The sequence below is a fragment of the Odocoileus virginianus genome, chromosome 5, assembly GCF_023699985.2.
Source record: "Odocoileus virginianus isolate 20LAN1187 ecotype Illinois chromosome 5, Ovbor_1.2, whole genome shotgun sequence".
Classification (NCBI taxonomy): domain Eukaryota; kingdom Metazoa; phylum Chordata; class Mammalia; order Artiodactyla; family Cervidae; genus Odocoileus; species Odocoileus virginianus.
The window spans coordinates 59,851,030-59,878,338 of record NC_069678.1 but is presented as its reverse complement, the minus strand read 5'-3'; the positions used below and the strand labels follow the sequence as shown (position 1 = coordinate 59,878,338).

Below are 27,309 nucleotides of genomic sequence, written 5' to 3'. Positions count from 1 at the left end.
GTGGCTACTCTCAAATGAAAGTAGGCTATAACAAATGCCTTTAGAAACTAAGTAAAACTAGAGAAAATAGGTAAAAAAACTAGCCGGCCCTTGCTTTTTTTAAGTTACTGCAAATCAGGATAACCTGCTTACTCATTTTTTGTTTCTGTATTCATTCAGTTGTCTCTTTGACTTGTCTTGACTTTTCTCTGCCAATTCTGGTACAGTTTCTCTAATTCAAGCACTTCTCTCTTTCAAATACACTGATCAGTCACTTCTGACTACTCTGTTCTCTGCTTACTCAGTTTTGGGGGTATTGCTAACTTTTTCTTTGAGAAACGAATTTTTATAAAGCAAGTCACACTTCTCATATGTGTATCCAGGAGAGAAAAATCTTGGATGTAACCATGGAAGTCAGATATTCCACTTTCCAATTAGTGGTTTAAAAAAGAAAAAAAGAAAAATTCTTTCCGTGCAGTTGGTACATTACTTATCTTTTTGACATACAACTGAGCTAGATGTCAGCTGTTAGTGACAAGCTTTATTAAGGATAATGATCACAATTTATTATGTTCCGCTGAAAAGGCTGGTTTCCAGTTACCTTATCCTAGAACTGATGTGAGTGGTTCTCCAGATGGTCTCATACCAACAACTCAACATCACCTGGTACTTTAAAAAATGCAGAAACTCACGCCGAACCTCAGCCCTGCTAATCTTTGAGGTGGAGTTCAGTTGTAGGTTTAAAGAAGCCCTCAAGGTGATTCTGTTGCCCTTGAATAAGACAGATCAAAGATAGAGAGCCTGTTGTTCAGCTGCTAAGTCGGGCCCAACTCTTTGCAACCCTGTGAACTGCAGCAGGCCAGACTTTCCTGTTCTTCACTATCTCCCTGAGTTTGCTCAAACTCATGTTTTATTTTATTGGTAATCGTACCTCTTTTGGGGATCTCTCAAAGTGTCAGTTAAACGCAGTTGTAAAAATTAGAGGTAACAGTAGCATATTAAGGTAATCTTAAACACGAAATAAATATTATGAAACAAGCTGTTGGTGAATTCTGAAGGTCCGTGTGAATGTTAGTTGCAAGCCTACACTAAAGTGTTTTTCTTGGTTTGGCCCTTTTTCATAATAGTGACCTCAGTGGTGTCTTGCTCATAGAAGTGACTTCAGTTGCTAAACCTGCTTCTAATTAGCGATGCAGAATGAGTTTATGGAAAATATGAGCTGAGATGAAGAGTTCTAGGTGTTACAGTAAAGTCTCTGTCAGTACATCATGTTTCTCTCTGCTTGGTTTTCTTATTTACATATAAAGGTACCACTCATCCAGTACTTTTAAAGATCAAATAAGATAGTGTAATATTCTCACTTTGTTTTTGTTAAGAAACGAGAATAAGGTAGTGAATCAAAGCATTTATCACAAATGCCTGGCATATAGAAGACGTGATGGCAGCTATATGTTATGATTGTTTATTTAACCCATCTTTTCTATATCATATATTATTTCTTTCTTGATTTTGAAGTTCTTTTTTCTTTCTTTTTTTTTTTCATTTATTTTTATTAGTTGGAGGCTAATTACTTGACAATATTGTAGTGGGTTTTGTCATACATTAACATGAATCAGCCATGGATTTACATGTATTCCCCATCCCGATCCCCCCTCCCCCCTCCCTCTTTACCCAGTCCCTCTGAGTCTTCCCATTGCACCAGGCCAGAGCACTTGTCTCATGCATCCAGCCTGGGCTGGTGATCTGTTTCACCCTAGTTAATATACATGTTTCGATGCTGTTCTCTCGAAACATCCCACCCTCGCCTTCTCCCACAGAGTCCAAAAGTCTGTTCTGTACATCTGTGTCTCTTTCTCTGTTTTGCATATAGGGTTATCATTACCATCTTTCTAAATTCCATATATATGTGTTAGTATGCTGTAGTGTTCTTTATCTTTCTGGCTTACTTCACTCTGTATAATAGGCTCCAGTTTCATCCATCTCATTAGAACTGATTCAAATGAATTCTTTTTAATGGCTGAGTAATATTCCATGGTGTATATGTACCACAGCTTCCTCATCCATTCGTCTGCTGATGGGCATCTAGGTTGCTTCCATGTCCTGGCTATTATAAACAGTGCTGCGATGAACATTGGGGTGCACGTGTCTCTTTCAGATCTGGTTTCCTCGGGTGTGTATGCCCAGGAGTGGGATTGCTGGGTCATATGGCAGTTCTATTTCCAGTTTTTTAAGGAATCTCCACACTGTTCTCCATAGTGGCTGTACGAGTTTGCATGCCTACCAACAGTGTAAGAGGGTTCCCTTTTCTCCACACCCTCTCCAGCATTTATTGCTTGTAGACTTTTGGATAGCAGCCATCCTGACTGGCATGTAATGATACCTCATTGTGGTTTTGATTTGCATTTCTCTTGATGATGAGTGATGTTGAGCATCTTTTCATGTGTTTGTTAGCCATCTGTATGTCTTCTTTGGAGAAATACCTGTTTTTTTTGATTGGGTCATTTATTTTTCTGGAATTGAGCTTCAGGAGTTGCTTGTATATTTTTGAGATTAGTCCTTTGTTGCTTCGTTTGCTGTTTTCTCCCAATCTGAGGGCTGTCTTTTCACCTTGCTTATAGTTTCCTTTGTTGTGCAAAAGCTTTTAAGTTTCATTAGGTCCCATTTGTATATTTTTGCTTTTATTTCCAATATTCTGGGAGGTGGGTCATAGAGGATCCTGCTGTGATTTATGTCGGAGAGGGTTTTGCCTACGTTCTCCTCTAAGAATTGTATAGTTTCTGGTCTTACATTTAGATCTTTAATCCATTTTGAGTTTATTTTTGTGTATGGTATTAGAAAGTGTTCTAGTTTCATTCTTTTACAGGTGGTTGACCAGTTTTCCCAGCACCACTTGTTAAAGAGGTTGTCTTTTTTCCATTGTATATCCTTGCCTCCTTTGTCGAAGATAAGGTGACCATAGGTTCGTGGATTTATCTCTGGGCTCTCTATTCTGTTCCATTGATCTGTATTTCTGTCTTTGTGCCAGTACCATACTGTCTTGATGACTGTGGCTTTGTAGTAGAGTCTGAAGTCAGGCAGGTTGATTCCTCCAGTTCCATTTTTCTTTCTCAAGATTGCTTTGGCTATTCGAGGTTTTTTGTATTTCCATACAAATTGTGAAATTATTTGTTCTAGTTCTGTGAAAAATACCGTTGGTAGCTTGATAGGGATTGCATTGAATCTATAGATTGCTTTGAGTAGTATAGCCATTTTGACAATATTGACTCTTCCAATCCATGAACACAGTATGTTTCTCCATCTGTTTGTGTCCTCTTTGATTTCTTTCATCAGTGTTTTATAGTTTTCTATGTATAGGTCTTTTGTTTCTTTAGATAGATATACTCCTAAATATTTTATTCTTTTTGTTGCAATGGTGAATGATATTGTGTCCTTAATTTCTCTTTCTATTTTCTCATTGTCAGTGTATAGGAATGCAAGGGATTTCTGTGTGTTAATTTTATATCCTGCAACTTTACTATATTTGTTGATTAGCTCTAGTAATTTTCTGGTAGAGTCTTTAGGGTTTTCTCTGTAGAGGACCATGTCATCTGCAAACAGCAAGAGTTTCACTTCTTCTTTTCCTATCTGGATTCCTTTTACTTCTTTTTCTGCCCTGATTGCTGTGGCCAAAACTTCCAAAACTATGTTGAATAGTAGTGGTGAGAGTGGGCACCCTTGTCTTGTTCCTGAATTTAGGGGAAATGCTTTCAGTTTTTCACCATTGAGGGTAATGCTTGCTGTGGGTTTGTCATATATAGCTTTTATTATGTTGAGGTATGTTCCTTCTATTCCTGCTTTCTGGAGAGTCTTAATCATAAATGAGTGTTGAATTTTGTCAAAGGCTTTCTCTGCATCTATTGAGATAATCATATGGTTTTTATCTTTCAATTTGTTAATATGGTGTATTACATTGATTGATTTGCGGATGTTAAAGAATCCTTGCATTCCTGGGATAAAGCCCACTTGGTCATGGTGTATGATATTTTTAATACATTGTTGGATTCTGTTTGCTAGAATTTTGTTAAGGATTTTTGCATCTATGTTCATCAGTGATATTGGCCTGTAGTTTTCTTTTTTTATGGCATCTTTGTCTGGTTTTGGGATTAGGGTGATGGTGGCCTCATAGAATGAGTTTGGAAGTTTACCTTCTTCTGCAATTTTCTGGAAGAGTTTGAGTAAGATAGATGTTAGCTCTTCTCTAAATTTTTGGTAGAATTCAGCTCTGAAGCCGTCTGGTCCTGGGCTTTTGTTTGCTGGAAGATTTCTGATTACAGTTTCGATTTCCTTGCTTGTGATGGGTTTGTTAAGATCTTCTATTTCTTCCTGGTTCAGTTTTGGAAAGTTATACTTTTCTAAGAATTTGTCCATTTCTTCCAAGTTGTCCATTTTATTGGCATAGAGCTGCTGGTAGTAGTCTCTTATGATCCTTTGTATTTCAGTGTTGTCTGTTGTGATCTCTCCATTTTCATTTCTAATTTTGTTTATTTGGTTCTTCTGAGTTGAAGTTCTTTTTTCTTAAATCCTGACTCCTAATTCCTAAATTTCTGTTTCTTTGTACCAGTTGCTTATACTGGACCAGGTATCTAGAGGGACTAGATCCTTGAATACTTCGTCTCTTATTGTACTTTGAAATTCACAATAATTAAGTCAATTAAGTATGCCAGCTTGTCATTGATTTCTTTCAGAAACAGATTCACAACTGATTTATAACTAGAGTATCCATTTACAATATGAAATATTAATAGAAGTGTTAAACAGCATTTTCTTCCTATTTCTATAAGGAAAATTTTTTCAAATTATTTGCTTTTTACACACAAATTCTGAGTGATGGGAGTTAACTGTATGATCTAATTATTCAGTGTCATCAGGTTATATCCTCCAGTCTGATGTATTCATCCTCACTATAATGTATTTTACACACAGGCTAGACTTGTCTCTGTTCATGAATAAGACTGTGATACTACTGGAGAAATACAAAGTCTTTATCACGATTATCCTTTTTCTAGGTTCTAAACTGACTCAGTTAAGTTTTTCTTCAGAGTGTGTATGTGTATGTTATAGGTTCGGACTCTTTGGGTTAAATCTTCTTTTTATAATTTTGTCATGTTTCCCTGATACTCTGTAACACTTGACTACTGATTAGAGTGAGTACCTTCTGCAGAAATCTCATTTCATTTCATAGCATGTAGATATTTCTTCATTTCACCCTCAGGAGGGTGTGCTTTTTGTTTTTGGGGGAGGTTCAGGTCCCTAGCTGAAACAGCCTGGTATACTGTTAAGAGTATGGGCTTTCTTAATTAGACTGAAAATCTGTTTTCACTACTTGTAACTTGTGTGGTTTTTGGAGAAATTGCTTAATCTGCTAGCCTCAGTTTCCTCATCTATGAAATGGAAATAGCACAACAGTTTTGTAATATGTACAGTAAAGATTACATGAAATGATTTTACATAACCCTAGAAAAGAATATATGGCTGATGTAATATCATTCATGTATGTCATTGCTGTTTTTAATTTGTTTGGGCTGGGCTCTAAATTTCATCCCCCTTTCTTGGTTTGTTAACTTTGTTTACAGTCTAATTTCTAATTATTCTGTTTCCCCACTCCCAAATTATGTATGGTACTCTTAGAAAATGTGAACTGACTGTTGGTGTATAATCACTGAATTGAAGCAGAAAAGAATAATAAAGATAAGGGTTTTTCTGGTTTCATAATTATATTGTTTTACTTTTTATCATTTGTGAATTCTTGATAACAGTTCTAAGAGTATTCTTCTGTATGAAGATTTGTGAATGATAGGAATATGAAATGTCATCTGTTAAAAATTTAACTTTTGTTTGGTCTATTTAGGAAGGCGACATGCCGATTCATGAACTTCTCAGCCTTTATGGTTATGATAGTGCTCTTCGGCTACCAGAAGAAGAGGAGGAGGAAGAAGAGGAGGAGGAAGATGATGATGAAGATGCTGATAATGATGATAACAGTGGATGTAGTGGGGAAAATAAAGTAAGGTTATACATATATTTTTATCTTTAAGTTAAAATTTTATTGATACATTGATTTGATTGCTTGTTTTTGTCATTTCTTTTCACTGTAACTATAAAGGCAATATATTTAAATATTAAAACTTAAGATATAGACATATATAATGCAAATTGGAAGTTCCCTGTAATCTACTCCAGAGAGGCAATAGTTTGCTCTGTCATTGTTTTTTTTAATGCCTGTTCTAAAAATATTTGTACCAACTTTTAAAATGCTGTTTTTTTAAGTAATAATGGCTAATTGTACATATTTTTATTTTGTTTTGAAATAGCTTTAGGTTTGCATAAGAGGTTCAAAGATAATTCAGTGCATCTCTCTGTACACTTTACTCGACTTCTTCTAATGTTAGCATCTTGTGTAACCGTGGTATATTCACGTAGTCTTCTAGTTTTATCTGGAATACTATGACCTTTCATCTGCAACACTTTTCTTTTTTTCTTAAAGAGATTTAATGTATTATTCCATAGGAAGAGAATATAAAAGATTCCTCAGGTCAAGAGGATGAAACTCAGTCTTCTAATGATGATCCATCTCAATCTGTTGCTTCTCAAGATGCCCAGGAAATAATCCGTCCACGTCGATGTAAATATTTTGACACAAGTAAGTAGAATTAGTTACTATTTTTTATATGATTTTTGCTGTTTAATATTTTAGTGTGTTTTTTCAATACTCTGAATTCATTGATTTGGAAGTCTCTCTCATCAGTAATGGGATTTTGTTATAGATTATTAGTTTAGCTGTACTGGGGCCATGTTGTCCATGAATATGCTACTGTAATTATTATGTGTCACTATGATACCTGATTTTGAGTGTGTTCCTTTTTTTCCACTTTTGACTGTTCTTTAAATTTGTTGTTTCATGGTCATCTTTTTTATTTTTCCTAGTATTTTCCTCAGTTTTCCATTTTCTGCTTTCTTTGCTTCTCAGTCTAGATAAATTCATAAGCATTGCTTTCTCTAACCAATGCTTCCCAAGTCTAAAGAAGTTGTTGGCCCTTGAGGTAGGAATATATTATACAGAGAAAGAACTCTGCTGATGTTTCTACCTCCTCAAAGTCATTGACCAGTAGTTGATACAACATTTAACGTATATATCTTGAATATTTGCATGTGTCACTACTCCATAATATTTTCATTCTAAGCAGGAATCCTTACGCTAGAAGTAAGATAAGAAAAAGTTAACCATTAATGTTATTAGTTTAAATATGTAATTTAAATTTCTGTATTTAAAAAAGAAAAATACTTGAATACAATATAATAACCTCTCCTGAAATGTGGTAAAGTAATGATTAAACATGGCTACTGCTTTGTGTGAATGACTTCTGTTACACATTTTTGTTTAGAGGTCAATGTACGGCTGCTGGTGATAATTTTATTGTGAATTTTTCTTTTAGAGATACAGTCCAACTGAAAAGTGTTATCACTACAGAGAGATTAATTACATTTAATTATTTGGAGGAAATGTGGTATTTTCCCCCTAGTTAAACCAGGAGCAGGTCCTTTGCCAAAATTTGCTTAAAAGTGGGATACTAAGTGACTGCCTCTTGAAATAATATATCATAATTCAGATGTTATTTCAGTGTGCATGGAAACTATACATACAGTGTCCACCTTAGCTTTTCCATAGGAAGAATTAATTTCTCTATATGATGTTACCATTTTGAATTTTGTGTGCCATTGTAGAGTTGAGCAGATGCTGACAATCTAATGGTTTTCAGATTTCCCGCTGCTTGATGTAAAGGCATTCTTAGTCCAAAATGTAAACAAATAGCAATTTGCCTGCTCTGAATAAAAACAGAAATTGGGGAGACATACATGCTCTCTCTTCCTGTGTTCCCCAAAGTGATGTTACAACATTCTCAAGTATTTTAAGGAGCACTGTTCAGAAACTATTATTTTGTCCCAACGCTCATTTAATAAGGGAAGAAACTGAGATCATATAGTTTATTCTGTCACCAGGCTGTTGGAAGCAGAATTAGGTTTAGAAACAGATTGTCTTGACTCTGAATCAATTTTTTCCCTGAACTTTTATGTAGAGTATTATTTCATGAAAATATAGTTATTTAAGAAGATTGTCCTGGAAGATCTATGAGTTTTGTTTTTGTTTTAACTGACAGAGTAATATTTGACTAAAAATATCTCGACCTACCTCTGCAAATACCTTTTGGCATATTTAAGTATTTGATGGTAGATGTAAGAATGGACAGGCTAAGCAATCATTTTATAGTACTATTGTCTTACTTATTCTAGATAGTGAAATAGAAGAAGAATCTGAAGAAGATGAAGATTATATACCATCAGAAGACTGGAAAAAGGTAGTTAGAGCCATATTTTCCCAAAACTTAGATAAATTAATATTTAAAGAGCCATCTTCTTTTACTAAAAGTTTGATAAAGTTGAAGTAAGTCTTTTTGTGACATATGTTCAGACTTTCCCTTAATACATCCAGGTGAGAAATACATAAATTTTCTTATAAATAAAATAACGATATAGGAAAAAATCAGACTTTGTTGAACAAGTTGGTACTCAAAGCAAAATTACAAATCCAAATTTCTAAACTAGTTAGGAACTAGAGTTTTGTTAGCTACACTGTAAAAAGTATCACATGTGATTTTTTTTTTTTTTTAATATATCTACTTGAGAAAACAGTTGTGGAGGTTATGGTGTTTGTTAAGTAAATTTTGTTTAATGAGTTAGATTACAGGTTTTTCTATCCCATATTAATGTTGATACTCACAGCTCAATTGTGTGAAGAGATAGATTTGGACTTTGGATAACTATCCATAATTAATTTCTAAAATGAGTTTAAAGATAATGAAATAGTCTTTAAATATAAAATTGTATAACTGTATAATCAATCTCATGGTTAAACTGAAGAATTTTAAGCTGCTGCCAAACAGTTGACTTACTAGGAAGATGTATCACATTGTTACGTACAATTGATTAGGACAAATCATCTATAAGAGGTGATATACTTACTGAGACAGATACCTGATTTATCTCTTAAAATCTTTGTTGAGGGTTTTTTGGTTTTTTTGGTGTTCTTGTCCCTAGGTCTGATTCTGAATTTGGTGCATAAAGTGTTGTTTATGTGGAAGCAGAATAGCCCAAAATATCAAATCAAGTGGCCTTTCTGCCCTTTTTAAGTCATGATTGTTTACTTAATTAGTCAGTACTTTTGACCCTTCCCTGTGTCTTGTTTATTAGTTTCTTTAAAGTTGTCTGGTCCGGGTACCAGGGGCACACTTAAGAGATAACCCCCTTTGTGGACTAAAATAAGGGAAAATCTGTATATTTGTAGTTGCAGCTGGGAAGAATGAATTATTGAAATGAACTTGGACTGTACTACCCAAGGATTATGGGCTTCAGCCAGAATTGATATATTTATGGGTTTCCAAAAAGAGATTGGCTTCCTTTGTAGCTCAATCAGTAAAGAATCTCTCTGCAATGCAGGAGACCTGGGTTAGGGAAAATCCCCCGGAGAAGGAAATGACAACCCACTCCAGTATTTTTGCCTGAAGAATCCCCTGAACAGAGGAGCCTGGCAGACTACAATCCATGGGGGTCACAAGAGTTGGACACAACTTAGCGATTAAACCACCACAAAGAGATGTTTAGGAAAGAGAGACATCAGTGTGGGTTAAAGTGGTAAGGAAAGATTATCACAGTGCAGGATGTATTAATTATTAATAACTTGAATGATTAATGAATGAATGATGGGAGTGAAGACAGAAAAAAGGATCACAGAAGTTACTGTTCGTGTGACCTGTTGAGCAAGTGTTCTTCAGTCATTTCTAATTACTACATCATGCAGAAATTAAAATTAGAAAAGCTGGAAACTTTGGTAATCATCAACAGAAAACTGTTATTTTCTACCACATATCCAAGTTTGGTTTTTGTCCGATATAAATTGATTTTGTATCTGGAGTGTCCCCATAGAGTATTTGATTGAGCCTTGAAGTTTTTTCCTTTTTTAAATGAAGCAATGCAAACTCAAAGGAGGGAGAACATGGTGGGGATAAAGCCTTCATTACTAGGAAGTATTAGTCCCATCCTCAGGAAAATTATGTAATAAAGCAAATCCAGATTTATATAATAAAGTAAGTCTAGATTGTCTTGTTTTAGTGCGATTTGTAAAAAACTGTCAGGATTCAGAGATTAATCTTCTAAGGCTTGTAAGACAAAATTAAATTTTTACTGAAACCTGGGATAGAGGAAACAGCTTTGAAATCAAACCTGAGTTCAAGTTATAGCCCAGAATTTAGTAATAGTGTGATCCTAAGGAAACTCATTTTCTTGAGTTTCATCTCCTTACGTACATTATAGGGACAGCAAATTCAGCCTTGTCGAAGTTGGTGAGGATTAAATAAAAATTTTGCATAGATATTTGGTACATAATGCTCCTAAATACTGTTTTCCTTCATTTCCCCACAGAACAAATTTAAGGTGAAAAATTTCTGAACACAATAGGAAAAAGGAGAGGTGTCTTTTCTTTATACTAAGCTAGAAATTATCAGCCCTGGCTTCATGTTAAAATCATTTAAAGAAATTTTAATGCTGATTACCATGGCCTTCATCCAGAGATTCTAGTTTATTTGGTCTAGGATGAATCCAGACTTTGAATATTTTTAGAAGCACCCTAGCCAGGGTTGATAACTTGACTATTTATTCTCTGATAGGTGGAGATGAGTTAACTTAGAAGAGGCACAAGAAGTGGCAATAGGGTAATCTATTTTACAGTGAAAGATATAAGGAAAATTCTTATGTATGAGTAGAGAAAATGTGTGTGTGATATTTTTAGAAAAACTAACTGGTTTTCCTGTACAGGTGCAGCAATAAATTTATTACATAGACATGTCTTTGAAGTTACACTAGATAAAATGAAATTCTAGCATAGTGGGAAACAGTAATAGGAGAGAGGAACTCTTCAAATCCCAGGAGTTATTTAAACTTACTAGACCATGATTTCATACCTTTCCTACATAAGTCTTTATTCTGAAAATGTAGTAACTGTGTTAACATTTAGCCACAGACAGAAGAGGGTCCATGTAATTAATTAATCTTGGTCCCTATGTCTTACATTAATAAAATCTCATCAGTGGTGACCTCTAATTGTTGTTCTGAACAGCCAGTTTCCCCTAACTTGTGTTTTGACTATATAGATTGATTCCAGATTTCCTAAAATAAGATTTAATTATGTTTGGGAGAAGTGATGATTTCATCTTACGTTGCTTTAATACAAGTGAGGCACTGATCACCTGTCCATCTGGTTTGAAGTTTTACTTATTTGGCCTCTACTGGGCTTTATTCAGACGGTTTTTGTTATTTCCTTTACCTTAAAGCTCTGGTTCTCAGATTTCATTGTGTGTCAGAATTATATGGATAGTTTGTTAAAATACTTAATTGCTGAGTCCCATCCTCATAGTTTCTGGTTCGGTAGGTCTGGGGTAAGACCTGAGTATTTGCATTTCTCACAGTTTACCGGGAAGCTGATTCAGAGACCATAGCTTAGAGTGGGTACTCTGAAAATATCTTAGTTTGACTTTCTGCTTTTCAGAGTTATCTTATCCGTTGAATTACAAGAATTCATGTTTATTTCTTTGTCTCCATATTTTAAAGTAAAGTTCATATCCATTGTCTATATTGCATTTCACCCCATTATTATTACTGATACTTTCATCCAATCATATCCAAGCTCTTACTGTTATTAACTCATTCATCCTCACAATACTCCTCTGAGGTAGTTGATTGGTTGTAACTATTTTATGACAGAAACCAGGAACAGTTAACCCAGGAAGATGGTAAATCTAGAAAGTGGACATAAAATCTGTGTTACTCCATTTTGTTAACATTTTATATTTTTTTAAAATAGGAGATTATGGTGGGCTCCATGTTTCAAGCCGAGATTCCAGTTGGCATTTGTAGATACAAAGAAAATGAAAAAGGTGGGTTATTAATATATTTACATAGCTGAATTCATGCTTTTAAAAGGCAGGAATTGATGAACTGTTTTTATAATGGGATAAGAACATGACAGTTCATTTGTTACCCCATGATTTATGAAAGAAGACCCCTGCACCATATCTGTAAGGAATATTTTCTGTTTCTTCACTTTTGTTCGTAGAAGTCTAGCCAAAAAAGAAAGAAAAGTGAATGCTTCTTTGGTATTGTATTATTAGATGACTTTAAGACATTCTTTTAATCTTTTTTTATATTTTAAATACTCTAAATATACCCTTTTATAACCTTGATAATTTATATTTTAAAAGGTTATTTTGTAGGTTCTTTTGTTTCAGTGGAAGCCATTGACATATTTTTTTTTTTTAAGTGTAAACAACTGATATAAAAAGCTTATTTGCTCCTGGAATTTTTAATATTATTAATGAGTGTTTTGCTGTTTGTGTTATTTAATTTGGAAAAACAAACTTGTGTACTTAAATTTTGCATGACTTTTTGTTCATTTTTTGTCTAATAGTGCTAAGGTAAGTCATAAAAATTAAATACTTGAACTTCTGAAAACAGAATACTTGAGGATTTATTTTTTTTAAGTCTATTTCAAATTATCCACTTTGGGAAAGTTCCAGAGAGAGAGAGAGAGAATGTGTGTGTTTAATGAGTTCATGGGCAGTGTGACATCACTCAGTGTAGAAATCTTTCTTCATTTCTTTTATTTCAGTTTTCTTTTCCACATTTCAGCTTACATATGTAGAGCCTTTGGGAGTTATAAAAGTCTTGTTTGTTTTCTTTTTAACATTCTGTCTGAAAATGTACTTTATATTCTAAGCATCTGCTTTCGGGGCAGAGCCCCAGATCAGAAGTCGTTACGGGAATATCACAGGCTTTAGTAAATTCTAGTGACAAAGGAAATGTTTTAACACACTAGTAATTGCTTTCAAATTAATTTCTGAAACATACAGGAACATTAAAGGTATCAATATGGAGTGACCTTATTGTATACTGAAATTCTGTGCACAGTTTTTGTAAATCATTGTAATTGTATGCAAAAATGAATGATCCATTGGGTTTTCTATTTTTTTGTATGTGGCACATTAATGTTACAGTTAAAGGCAGTTTTAATTATTTCTTAATATGTTTGTCTTTTAACATTTTTGCCTTATTAGATATCACAGCAAATAGTGATCCCAATTTCCTATTTTGGTTTAATGTTTTTCCATTTTAGCATAATTTTAGAAAGCAATTGCTTTCTAATTTTTTTTTTTCCAGGAAGCTTTCTTACTCTGAGAATTTAAGCATGTTACATTGTATGAGGAACAGATGAAATTTAATACAGTTACTGCCTTATAGGAGTCACTGTGGTTCAGGTCCTTTCCTCTGTTCTGTAGTTCTGTAATAGAAATTCATACCTTTGTCGTGATATCAAGAATTCATCTGCATTTAGGTTAACCTGTGCACATTAACCAACCTCTTGTTAAACTGTTCAATAAACCACACTATTAGAATAGAATAAAACTGTCAAAGGGATAATGCTGACTAGAGCCTTTTTTCCTTATAGAAAAAGTTTTGTATGTTTCATCAATTTGGTGAGCACATTCAAGAGGGAGCATTTAGTTTGGGTGATTTTTATATGAGTCACAAGACTTTAAGATCTCTTGGTATCCACACAGTAAGAAGTTCTTTGGCAGATTGATTAGAATTTTTCATTGCTTTAAGGAAACCCTATTACTGAGTATCCTGAAGAGATATTGATAAAGCTTTTCTCTTAAATTTATGTAAATGATCATTTATAGTTAACAGAGTATATTATAATCATTTGTTTATTCAGCTTTGTATCCTTAGTATACCTCGAGTGATCTAAAACATACACTTAGTAAATATTTGAGTTCCTCAATGGTTGCAGAATAATGTTAACAGAACTTATATGGAGTCAGTGAACTTGAGGCTATCTAGGCAGTTGGCCTTGGATGGATTACTTAACTGCCTCTTTTTCTCATTTATAAAATAGCAAGTATTTATAGAGCTTTTTCTCAGGAGTTACATGTGGTGTTGTTATATGTGGCACTTAGGGGCACAGTGTTTGGCACATAGAAAATGCTTGATAAATAACATTAAATCATTATCATGATCCAGCAAATCCAGTAAATCATTAATCTTATCCTTATGTTTAGGTTTTATTATTCAGATTTTCAGAAAATATCCATTTATGCTCTTTTGCTTGCAGGTGACAAAGTTTAAACTGAGTTTAGTTAGCTTTAGCAAAAAAGAATTTACTTGACTGCCTTACTGGGAAGTTCTGGCTAATCTGTCTTCAAATAAAACTGGATTTAGGGCTTTTTATAATGTTAGATATCTCTCCTTTCCCTCTTTCCTTTATTGTCAGACAAGGTAGGATGGCTCCTGGGAGCTCATGACTTAACACTTTTCACGATCCTAGTCAGGAAGCAGGAAAAATGAGAACATCCCCATCCCGCTTTGCTCCAGCGAAAGTCCTAGAGAGAGCTTCTATTGACTCAGCTTGAATCTTACCCAACCAGAAGTAATTACTGTGACCCAAGAGATGAGTGAGTACTCTGGCTCATTTATCTCTTCTTTGGGCTCCAGGGTGCAGAGTCAACCTTGCTCAGACTGTGTGAAAAGGGTTTAATTCGCAAAAAAAGTTTGCTGGGCATATGAAAACCATGATTGTTTCTCCCATGTTAAAAACTGAGTAAATGCTGTATCTTTGAAATAATTCTAAATAATTCAGATCCTTGGTAAACATCTTAAAAAGCACAGGACCCCTTTCCCCAAACTTAGACTACTCTGGCCAAAGGTGTCAGTAATGCTAAAACTGAGAACCCTTTACTAGATTAGTTGAGAATTAGATGGGCTACTTAGGGAAAAAAGTCAAAGAAATAAGGTATTTGCAAATTTTCATGCTTGCATGATTAAGTTTTAGAGTAAAATTACTCAGCACTAGCAGAGGATAGTGTGAATTGTTGTTTCTAATGGACATTAGACAAATTATTGATTCTTAAGTCACTTACTGAAAAATGAACACATATGTTATCCTTGTGTTTCCTGTTCTATTTAGAGCATAGTCAAAAGTCATATATGTGTCATATATATGTCATACCCTTAGTGTTGAAACAGGCAGTTCCATTAATCTACACGTAGGAAAAGCTCAGCTAGACAACTTAAAATTCATGTCATCACAGTGTGACCTTTTAAGAATGTGGAAATTTCTGTGGTGAACCACATTATTACATCTTGCTAATTATGTTTTAGCATTTCATCCTCATAATATATTGATTAGGTAGAATTTTTACTTGAGCATTAAAATGTGATGACACAGAAACCAGAGGTTAATAAATTCATTTATTTATTCATATTTATTTGTAGTCACTAGGAATTTCCCAGATTGTCAAAGTTTATGATTTTGTGGTAGTAGTTTCACAGTTTTCTGCATTAGTCTTTCCCCTTCTCACCCCCAACACACACATAATGAACTTCGTTAAATTATTTTGAATTCATTTTGCCTATCTGACACACTTTAAAATGTCATAAAAAGCACTTCCCCAATTAATCTGTTAACACATTTTGTGAACTCTTGCCTCTGAACTCTTTCACTTATTTATAATCACTTGTAAATTATTTTTCAGTAATATAAGGTAGATAAACTTATGATTGCTTTTTAAAAGTTCTAGTATTTAAATTTGGTAATTCATTAGAATGAAGTAGTTTCAGAAGATGCTGTTACATTTCAGTGATTTCTGCTCTTTCAAAATTCAGTGTGTTCACAAAGTTATACTAATTATTTATAATGGAGTATTTTTTCTTTCTATTGCTGTTACATTTACAGAGGTTTATGTCATATTTATAGAGATCATTCCTCCATATTTTCTTATGTTTTATCATGGAAGTCAAGTTTCTCTTGGCATTTAGTCATTCTTCAATAGACATTTAATAAATATCAATGGTGTTTCCTGTTCTATTTAGAGCATAGTCAAAAGTCATATTTTATTTAGAATATAAACTTAACTGCCAAATAATCCATCTACCTCTGGAACCAATTAAGGCAGTATGATTTATTCTCTTGAGTATTCTAGCTGTTCTCAACTGTGTCGTTTAAAACAAACTTTTTTTAAAACAATTTTGTATTTTTATTTTTGGCTGTGCTGGGTCTTTGTAGCTGCATGGGCTTTTCTCTACTTGCAGTAGGTGGGGGCTACTCTTCATTGGGGTGCATGGCCTTCTCATTGTGGTGCTTCTCTTGTTGTGCAGCGTGGACTCTAGGGCACATGGGCTTCAGTATTTGTGGTTTCTGGGCTCTAGAACATAGGCTCAGTAGTTGTGGCACACAGGCTTAGTTGCTCTGTGGCACATGGAATCTTCCTGGACCAGGAATCATTGTCATTTATATAGTAATTGTGTAGCTTTTAAGTATCATATTCTCGGGGTTATCCTGTCTGGCTGAGGTGTATGCATGTTCAATTGCAGTCATGTCTGACTCTTTGTGATCCCATGGACTATAGCCTGCCAGGCTTCTTGTCCATGGAATTCTCTAGGCAAAAATACTGAAATGGGTAGCCATTCCCTTCTTCAGGGGATCTTTCTGACCCAGGGATTAAATGTAGGTCTTCTGTATTTCAGGCAGTTTCTCTCCTGTCTGAGCCATGTCTGTGTACTTAGTTTAAATAACTATGTGTTTGTAACCTGTGACTTGGGACTTCCAGATTGACTCCAGAAGTATCTCTCAGGTGGCGTGTGTTTGTTTCCTAGGCCCAGTTTGGGAGTATCTGGAAGAACACTGGGGACTCAGGGACCCACCCTCCATTGTCTTCTTCCTGAGTCAGGGTTTCATTGAAAGGCGCTGTCCATCTCCCACTCTCGCCCCAAGAATATATGGACTGTAGTATGGAAACAGGCTGAACAGAGCCCAGAAGTCAATAGCAGTATATCCAAATTTCCTTTATCATGGGAGTTTATTGATAATTTGCAGTTTAGAGAGTTTTAGTAGGATTATACCAGTGGGTTAGAAAAGGAATGCAGTTTACTAAGGAAAAATTTCTAGAGATTGTCTTTTGATCTGTACTCTTTTGGGAAACGAGTATAATATTTTGAACTGTTCGTGTATAGTGACAGGGGAGTGGGTAGGGATAAGGTAATTTATAAGAAAACACTTAACACAGTTCCTGGTATGTGTCAAACAAGGAAGTTTGACACTGTCAGCTATCCTTTGACTCTTAAATTCAAAGTCTTTTCTCTAGCTGGCTCCTTTCTGTTGGCATCTAAGTGGTTATGTCTCCTATCTTGGGCTTCCCCGGTGATTCATCGGTTAAGAATCCGCCTGCAATGCAGGAGCCGCAGAAAGACAGGGGCTTGATCTCTGGGTCGGGAAGATCCCCTGGAGGAGGGCATGGCAGCCCACTCCAGTATTCTTGCTGGGAGAATCCCGTGGACAGAGGAGCCTGGCAGGCTACAGTCCATAGGATCACAAAGAGTCAGACACAATTGAAGTGACTTAGCATGCACTCACATCTCCTATTTTTAAACACCAACAAACAAAACCAGAAAGTTCTTCAGCTATACTTCTTCTCTAGCTACTTACTTTGTCTTCCTCCCTCATAGTGGGACTTTTTTTCAAAAGGGGTTTCTGCTACTTCACCACCTGTTTCTTCCTCAGTCCTCTCCAGTATGGCTTCGCCTTCCATTTCTGCACAGAAAGAGTTTTTTAAAGATTCACCTCTTCATTAGTAAAGCCGGTGCACTTTTAAAATCTTCATCCTGGGGAGAACAAGATGGCAGAGGAGTAGGTGGATGTGGAGTATATCGCTTTCCATGGATACATTCAGGGATACACCTTCAGACATAGAAGTGCATGCAGAACTCAGGACAGGAGCACCTGACCAGAGGAAAAGAATATATAGAGCCACCAAAAACTTGGTAGGATGAAGTAACTAGGGGGAGAAATGGAAGTGTTAGTAGGACTGGACCTGCCCTCAACAGGTGGAGGAACTGAAGCAGAGGTCTGATCCCCACACTGGGGCAATTGTCTGAGTCAGAGGAGAAACATTTAAGGCTGAGAGTGAAACAGCTGATCTGTGACAGCCTAAATGGAATGAGAATCAGACAGTCCTTGACACAGCCATACAAACCCCAGACAGGGACGCAGGTCTCCTGGATGATGCAGTGACTAGGACCTGGAGTTTAGGGATTGTGGAGCAATCCCAGGGCAAGGTCTGCTGTTGACTGTGGAGAGAACAGATCTAGGGGATGTGAGGGAGGAGATTGTGGTAGGAAATGCCTGTGGAGGAAAGCTGGGTGGCCGTGGAAGCAAGGTGGTACTGCTGAGTCACGTGTAGGGGCTGAAGCCATAGCCTCTCTCTCCCCACACTGCTGGCATTGGCAGCTGAACAGTAGAGAGGCTGACCCAACAAACACCTGATGCACTGAAGTGCAGAGCAGGACCCCAGCCAGGGGGCCCCTCTATGTGCCTGACACTCTGAACAGTAGAGAAGGACCCCAGGCAAGGGAGCCCTGTAAGTGCCTGAATGGGCAGAGCTACGGAGAAAGACTGGCCAAAGAGGCCTTCTGATCACCAGCTGCAAGAGGCTCGAAAAAAAGACTCTGCGGAAGCAGTCAGTGTCCCTGCACAACTTGGCGCCACCAGGGTCCCCGCAAGCCAAGCAGCTGTGTCACCTTCACACTCAACTCTCACTGGAGCAGAGCTGCCACAGGCAAAAAAGTCTTGCGTCTACGCGCGCAGGGTCGCTTTGGTAGTGTCTGACTCTTTGTGACCCTGTAGACTCTGGCCTGCCAGGCTTCTCTGTCAGGGAGGGGTCTTCTCCAGGCAAGAATACTGGAGCGTATTGGCCAATACTGGTTTCCATACCCTTGTAGAACACTATATTTCCTGCTGCCCTAGCCGCCAACTCCCCTGAGTACCTGGTGCTGCCAGAACCCCTGCGACCCAAGCAGCTGCATCACCTCCACACCTGGCCCCTCACATGGGCAAACCCGAGTCCTCCAGGGCGGCCTCAGGAGCAAACCCCAGGGGATGATCCACATCCAGAGGTGGAAATAAAACCACAATTGAAACCCAGGGGCAGTGTGGCTAAGGAAGAACACCGAAAACCTTCCCACCAGCTATACAAGCTGCAGATTAAATCCACACAATCAACTGGCCAGACTCTTGTGTCTGTGGAATATATAAAAGGTCATTGAGAGCTCCCACAAAAGAAAACACACTAGTCCTGTTAGCTGTGGACCTTGGAGGCAAGAACACACAGGAGTAAGACCGGATAAGAATCTGAGCTGCCCCCACAGCAGTCAGAGATGAGCACAGTGTCAGAGGGCATCCTAGGAGGTGAGTGGACAGTGACTCCCAGTGAGGGAAAGGACTCTGACAGCAGTGACTCAAGAAAAACATTTGTTATTCTTATGTTTTGACTTGTTCTGTAGATTCTTTTGGATTTTTTTCCTACCCCCCCCCCCCCATTGCAGGTTTTTATTTCATTGGCACTATGAAATCTAATTAAACTTTTGAGCCTTTTTTTTTCTCAGTCACATAAAAAAAAACATTTTTTATTGTTATAAACCTCTGCCTCTACATTGGGCTTCTGCGGTTCTGTGGAGTTCCCCCCCCCCTTTTTTTTTCTTTCCTCTTTTTTAATTGTAATTTTTTAAACATACTGTTTTTTCTACATTTATTCCTTTGTTTGCTTTTCCTACTGTTCTTTTCCCCTTGCAGTTAATCTTTAATGTATATAAATCTTCTTTATCTACTTCTTTGTAAATTTGCATATCTGTTCTTTCTTTCTTTTCTTTCTCGCCTTTCCTCTCAACATATTTGTTTAGTTTCATTTTCATTGCTTTATTCCCCACTTAGCACCTGCTTTAGTTTTGTTTTCCAGTTTGTGCTTTAGTTAGTTTTTTTCTTAACCAGTAAATATAATTTTTTATTTTCTTTGTTCACCAGGTCAGCTACTGTATTTTATTTTTGTTGGATTGTTTTGACTTTGCTCATGGATGTATATGTATATGTATGTTCCATTATTTAAATTATTATTTGCCTGATTTTGTAACTGCCATTTGTCTGGGGTTCATTTTTGGCCTGTCATTTTTGGAGATTTGTTTTAATCTCAGTGAATGCCATGGCAAACCACTTGTGAAATCTTTGTTTCTGACTAGAGATCAAGTCCTGAGCCTTTGGAGTGGGAGCACTGACTCCAAGGCCCTAGACGACCAGAGAACTAGCCCTAGGGATGTCACATAGTGAGAACTCACACAAAGGACACCACTGGAATACAAGACCTAGCATCACCCAACCACCATAGCACCCTGTGCAGGACACCTCATCTAAACAACAAACAAAACAAAAATACAAACCTCATCATCAGAAGACTGGATTACCACCTCACTCAGCCTTGCCCATCAGAGGAAAAGCAAACAAACAAAAACTCAGCACAAGTCTCACCCTGTTAAGCTTACACAACCCACTGGACCAACCTTAGAGGGCAGAAACCAAAAGAAAGAAAAAATTTACCTTGAAGTCACCTTGGGAAAGGAGACCTCAAACAATAAGTTTGAAGAAAGAAAAAAAGAGAAAGAAAATGCAGAGAAAGACTGCACAAATGAAGGAGCAAACTAGAAACACAGAAGTGAAAATAAATGAGGAAATAGGCAAACTACCTGAGAATTCAGAATAATCATAATAAAGATGATCAAAAACCTTGAAAACAAAGTTAAGCAAATGCAAGAATCAATTAACAAAGACCTAGAAGAATTAAAGAGTAAACATACAGAGACAATACAATTACTGAAATTAATAAATCTCAGTAATGCTCTAGGAGGAGTCAATAGCCGAATGTCTGAAGCAGAAGAACAAATCAATGAGCTGGAAGATAAAATGATGGAACTAACTTCTGAAGAGCAGAATAAAGTAAAAAGAATGAAAAGAACTAAGGATCGTCTCAGAGACCTCTGGGACAATATCAAACGCACTAACATTCCAATTATAGGGGTGCCAGAAGAAGAGAAAAAGACAGGGTATGAGAAAATTTTTGAAGAGATTATAGTTAAAAATTTCCCCAACATGGAAAAGGAAATAGTCAAGTCCAAGAGGCACAAAGAGTCCCATACAGGGTAAACCCAAGGAGAAACAAGCCAAGACATACTAATCAAACTAACAAAAACTAAAAGAAAGAATTTTAAAAGTAGCAAGGGAGAAGCAGCAAGTAACATACAAGGAAAACCCCATACGCTTAACAGCTGACATTTCAGCAGAAACTGCAGGCCAGATGGCAATGGCAGGATATATTTAACTACTGAAAGGGGAAAATACAAACAAGATTACTGTATCAAGCAAGGGTCTCATTCGGAATTAATGGAGAAATAAAGTTTTTCAGACCACCAAAAGTTAAGAGAATTCAGTACCACCAGACAAGCTTTAACAATAAATGTTAAAGGGACTTATATAGTCAAGAAATACAAGACAAGAAAAATGATCTATAAAGTCAACCCTAAGCAATTAAAAAAACAGCAGTAGCAACATATATATCAATAATTAATTTAAATGTAAATGGATTAAATGCTCCAACCCTAAGAGACTGGCTGAATGGATATAAAACAAGACCCATATATATGCTGTCTACAAGAATCCCACGTCAGACCTCAAGACACAGACTGAAAGTGAGAGGATGGAAGAATATAGTCCATGCAAATGAGAAGCAAAAGAAAGCTGAAGTAGCAATCCTCCTATCAGACAAAATAGACCTTAAAATAAAGACTATTACAAGAGGACACTTGTAATAGGAAGGACACTGCATAATGGTCCAGGGATCAATCCAAGAAGACAGAACAATTGTAAATACCTGTGCACACAACATAGCACCTCAATATATAAGACAAACACAGACATAAAAGGAGAAATTGACAGTTAACACAATAATAGTAGGAGACTTTTAACACCCCACTCACACCAATGGACAGATCATCAAAACAGAAAATTAATAAGGAAACACAGGTCTTAAGTGATACATTAGATGAGATGGATCTCACTGATATCTTCAGGACATTCCGTCCAAATGCAGAAGAATACACCTTCTTCTCAAGTGCACATGGGACATTCCCCAGGATAGTCCACATCTCGGGTCACAAATCAAACCTCAGTAAATTTAAGAAAATTGAAATCATATCAAGCATCTTTTCCAACCACAGCACTATGAGACTAGATATCAGTTACAAGAAAAAATCTGTAAGAAACACATACACATGGAGGTTAAGCAACACATTTGTAAATAACCAACAGGTTACTGAAGAAATCAAAAGGGAAATCAAATAATTTCTAGAAACAAATGACAATGAAAAAATGACAACTCAAAACCTCTGGGATACAGCAAAAGCAGTTCTAAAGTGAAGTTTGTAACAATACAATCCTACCTCAAAAAACAAAAACATCGAATAGACAACCTAACTTTACACCTAAAACAACCGTAAAAAGAACAAAAAAAAAAACCCAAAATTAGTGGAAGGAAAGAAATAATAAAGATCTGTGCAGAAATAAATGAAAAAGAAATGAAAGAGACAATTAGTAAAGATTAATAAAACTAAAAGCTTGTTCTTTGAGAAGATAAAATTGACAAGCCTTTAGCCAGACTCATCAAGAAAAGAAAGAGAGGAGAATCAAATCAACAAAATTAGAAATGAAAAAGGAGAGGTTACAGCAGACAACACAGAAATACAAAGGATGTAAGAGACTATTATGAACAACTATATGGCAATAAAATAGATAACCAGGAAGAAATGGACAGATTCTTAGAAAGGTTCAATCTCCCAAGACTAAACCAGGAAGAATCAGAAATTACTGAACAACCCAATTACAAGCACTGAAATTGAATCTGATCAAAAATCTCCCAAAAAACAAAAGCCAATAACCAGATGGCTTCACAGGAGAATAGTATCAAACATTTAGAGAAGAGCTAACCCTTCTCTTTCTAATACTCTTTCAAAAAATTGCAGAGGAAGGAACGCTTCCAAACTCATTCTATGAGGCCAGTATCACCCTGATACCAAAACCAGACAGAGACAACACAAAAAAAGGAAACTTCAGGAGAGTATCACTGATGAATATAGATGCAAAAATCCTCAACAAAATTTTAGCAAACAATTCAGCAACACATTGAAAAGCTCATATATGCAAAACAGAAAAAGAGACTCAGATGAATAGAACAGACTTGTGGACTCTGGGAGAAGGCGAGGGTGGGATGTTTCAAGAGAATAGCATTGAAACATGTATATTATCTAGGGTGAAACAGATCACCAGCCCAGGTTGGATGCATGAGACAAGTGCTCGGGCCTGGTGCACTGGGAAGACCCAGAGGGATCGGGTGGAGAGGGAGGTGGGAGGGGGGACCGGGATGGGGAATACATGTAAATCCATGGCTAATTCATTTCAATGTATGACAAAAACTACTGTAATGATGTAAAGTAATTAGCCTCCAACTAATAAAAATAAATGGAAAAAAAAAAAAAAGAAAGAAAAGCTCATACACCATGATGAAGTTGGGTTATTCCAGGAATGCAAGGATTCTTCAGTATGCGCAAATGAATCAGTGTGATACACCATATTAACAAATTGAAAGATAAAAACCATATGATCATCTCAACAGATGCAGAAAAAGCATTTGACAAAATTCAGCACCCATTTATGATTAAAATTCTTCAAAAAATGGGCATAGAAAGAACCTACCTCAACATAGTAAAGGCCATATATGATAAGCCTACAGCAAACATTTTTCTGAGTGGTAAAGACTTTAAAGCATTTGGCCTGTGATCAGGAAGAACACAAGGGTGTCCACTTTCACCACTAGTTCTGGAAGTCCTAGCTACAGCATCAGAGAAGAAAAAGAAATAAAAGGAATCCAGATTGGAAAAGAAGTAAAGCTCTCACTGTTTGCAGATGATATGATACTGTATGTAGAAAACCCTAAAGATAGTATCAGAAAATTAGTACAGCTAATCAGTGAATTTAGCAAAGTTTTCAGGATACAAAATCAATACACAGAAATCCCTTGGATTTCTATATATCAATAATGAAAAATCAGAAAGAGAAATTAAGAAATTAATCCCATTCACCATTGGAACAAAAAGAATTAAATATCTAGGAATAAACTTAGCTAAGGAGACAAAGGAAATGTACACAGAAAATTATAAGATACTAATGAGAGACATCAAAGACGACATAAACTAATGGAGAGAAATCCCATGTTCCTGGGTAGGAAGAATCAATATTGTGAAAATGATTATACTACCAAATGCAGTCTACAGATTCATTGTGATCCCTATCAAATTACCAATGGCATTTTAAGATCCTGAATAGCCAAAGCAGTCTTGAGAAAGAAGAATGGTGCTGGAGGAATCAACCTTCCTGACTTCAGATTATACTACAAAGCTACAGTCATCAAGACAGTATGGCACTGGCACAAAAACAAAAATAATAGACCAGTGGAACAAGATAGAAAGCCCAGAAATAAACCCATGCACCTATGGGAACCTTATTTTTGACAGAGGCGGCAAAAAAACACAATGGAGCAAAGACAGCTTCTTCAATAAATGGTACTGGGAAAACTGGACAGCTTCGTGTAAAAGAATGAAATTGTAACACTTCCTAACACCATAAACTGAAAATGGATTAAAGACCTACATGTAAGACCAGAAACTATAAAACTTTTGAAAGTAAAACATAGAACAGTGGATGACATAAGTCAAAGCAAGATCCTCTATGACCCACCTCCTAGCGTAACAGAAATAAAAGTAAACAAGTTGGACCTGATTAAACTTAAAAACTTTTGCACAGCAAAAGAAACTATAAGCAAGGTGAAAAGACAGCCATCAGAATGGGAGAAAATAATAGCAAATGAAACAACTGACAAAGAATTAATTTCCAAAATATACAAGCAGTTCATACAACTCAGTGCCAGAAAAACAAACAACCCAATCAAAAAGTGGGGAAAAGACCTAAACAGACATTTCTCCAAAGAAGACATACAGATGGCTAACACATGAAAAGATGCTCAACATCACTCACTATTAGAGAAATGCAAATCAAAACTACAGTGAGATACTACCTCACACTGGTCAGAATGGCCATCTTTGAAAAGTCTACAAACAATAACTGCTGAAGAGGGTGTGAAGAAAAGGGAATGTTCTTGCACTGTTGGTGGGAATGTAAATTGATACAACAACTATGGAAGATAATATGGAGATTCCTTTAAAAACTAGGAATAAAACCACAATATGACTCAGCAATCCTACTCCTAGGCATATACCATGAACAAACCAAAATTGAAAAAGACACATGAATCCCATTGTTGATTGCAGCACTGTTTATTTACAATAGCTAGAAAATGGAAGCAACCAAGATGTCCATCGACAGATGAATGGATAAAGTAGTAGTGGTACATGCACAGGATGAAATATTACTCAGCCCTAAAAAGAAATGCATTTGAGTCAGTTCTGAAGGTGGATGAACCTAGAACCTATTATACAGAGTGAAGTGAGTCAGAAAGAGAAAGATAAATATCATATTCTATTGCATATATACATTCAGAAAACTAAGATCATGGCATCTGGTCCCATCACTTCATGGCAAATAGATGGGGAAACAGTGTCAGACTTTATTTTTGGGGGCTCCAAAATCACTGCAGATGGTGATTGCAGCCATGAAATTAAAAGACATTTGCTCCTTGGAAGGAAAGTTATGACCAACCTGGAAAGCATATTTAAAAGCAGAGACATTACTTTGCCAACAAAGGTCCATCTAGTCAAGGCTATGATTTTTCCAGTGGTCATGTATGAATGTGAGAGTTGGATGGTGAAGAAAGCTGAGCACCAGAGAATTGATGCTTTTGAACTGTGGTGTTGGAGAAGACTCTTGAGAGTCCCTTGGACTGCAAGAAAATCCAACCAGTCCATCGTAAAGGAGATCAGTCCTGGGTGCTCACTGGAAGGACTCATGTTGAAGCTGAAACTCCCAATACTTTGGCCACCTCATGTGAAGAGTTGACTCATTGGAAAAGACCCTGATCCTGGGAAAGATTGGGGGCAGGAGGAGAAGGGGATGACAGAGGATGAGATGGCTGGATGGCATCACTGACTCAATGGACATGGGTTTGGGTAAACTCTGGGAGTTGGTGATGTACAGGGAGGCCTGTCGTGCTGCGATTCATGGGGTCGCAAAGAGTCGGACACGACTGAGCGACTGAACTGAATTGACTGAATGCATATATATGGAATGTAGAAAAATGGTACTGAAGAATTTATTTACAGGGCAGCAGTGGAGAAACAGACATAGAGAATAGACTTACAGACATGGGGAGAGGGGAGGAGAGGGTGAGATGTGTGGAATCAATAACATGGAAACTTACATCACCATATGTAAAATAGATAGCCAACAGGAATTTGCTATATGGCTGAGGATACTCAAATGGGCTCTGTATCAATCTAGAGGGGTGGGATGGGATGGGAGATGGGAGGGAGGTTCAAAAGGGAGGGGATATATGTGTACCTATGGCTGATTCATGTTGAGGTTTGAGAGAAAACAAAATTCTGTAAAGCAGTTCAGCCACTCTGTTGTGTCTGACTCTTTGTGACCCCACAAACTGCAGCACGCCAGGCCTCCCTGTCCACCACCAACTCGCAGAGTCCACCCAAACCCATGTCCATTGAGTCGGTGATGCCATCCATCCATCTCATCGTCTGTTGTCCCCTTCTCCTTCTGCCCTCAATCTTTCCCAGCATCAAGGTCCTCTCACATGAGTCAGCTCTCCACATCAGGTGGCCAAAGTATTAGAGTTTCAGCTTCAACATCAGTCCCTCCAATGAACACCCAGGACTGATCTCCTTTAGGATGGACTGGTTGGACCTCCTTGCAGTCCAAGGGACTCTCAAGAGTCTTCTCCAACACCACAGTTCAAAAACATCAGTTCTTCGGCACTCGGCTTTCTTTATAGTCCAACTCTCACATCCATACATGACTACTGGAAAAACCATAGCCAGACCTTTTTTGGCAAAGTAATGTCTCTGCTTTTTAATATGCTGTCTAGGTTGCTCATAACTTTCCTTCCAGGGAGCAAGTGTAAAGCAGTTATCTTTCAATAAAAACTAAATTAATTTAAAAAATTCTTCATCCTGCTTGTTTCACAGATTTTTAAAAGTCTGTTATATTCTGAAGCATTTTTTCCCCTTTGCTGCTGTGTTGCCATACTTTTGATATTTTGTCTGTCTTGGGACTGTTCCTTCTTAATTTCATGT

At 36.7% G+C, this 27,309-nt stretch overlaps 1 protein-coding gene across 15 annotated transcripts in view; it reads left to right on the top strand.

Annotated features, from left to right (window-relative positions):
• The window catches only part of MIER1 (MIER1 transcriptional regulator), a 71,973-nt gene that overhangs the window by 26,209 nt on the left and 18,455 nt on the right, over positions 1 to 27,309 (top strand). For all 15 annotated transcript variants that reach the window (XM_070467986.1, XM_020896145.2, XM_020896147.2 and 12 more), the window contains 4 exons: positions 5,867 to 6,022; positions 6,526 to 6,658; positions 8,308 to 8,372; positions 11,930 to 12,002. In XM_070467986.1, the coding sequence (XP_070324087.1) occupies positions 5,867 to 6,022; positions 6,526 to 6,658; positions 8,308 to 8,372; positions 11,930 to 12,002 (427 nt within the window). The remainder of the gene's footprint in view (positions 1 to 5,866; positions 6,023 to 6,525; positions 6,659 to 8,307; positions 8,373 to 11,929; positions 12,003 to 27,309) is intronic.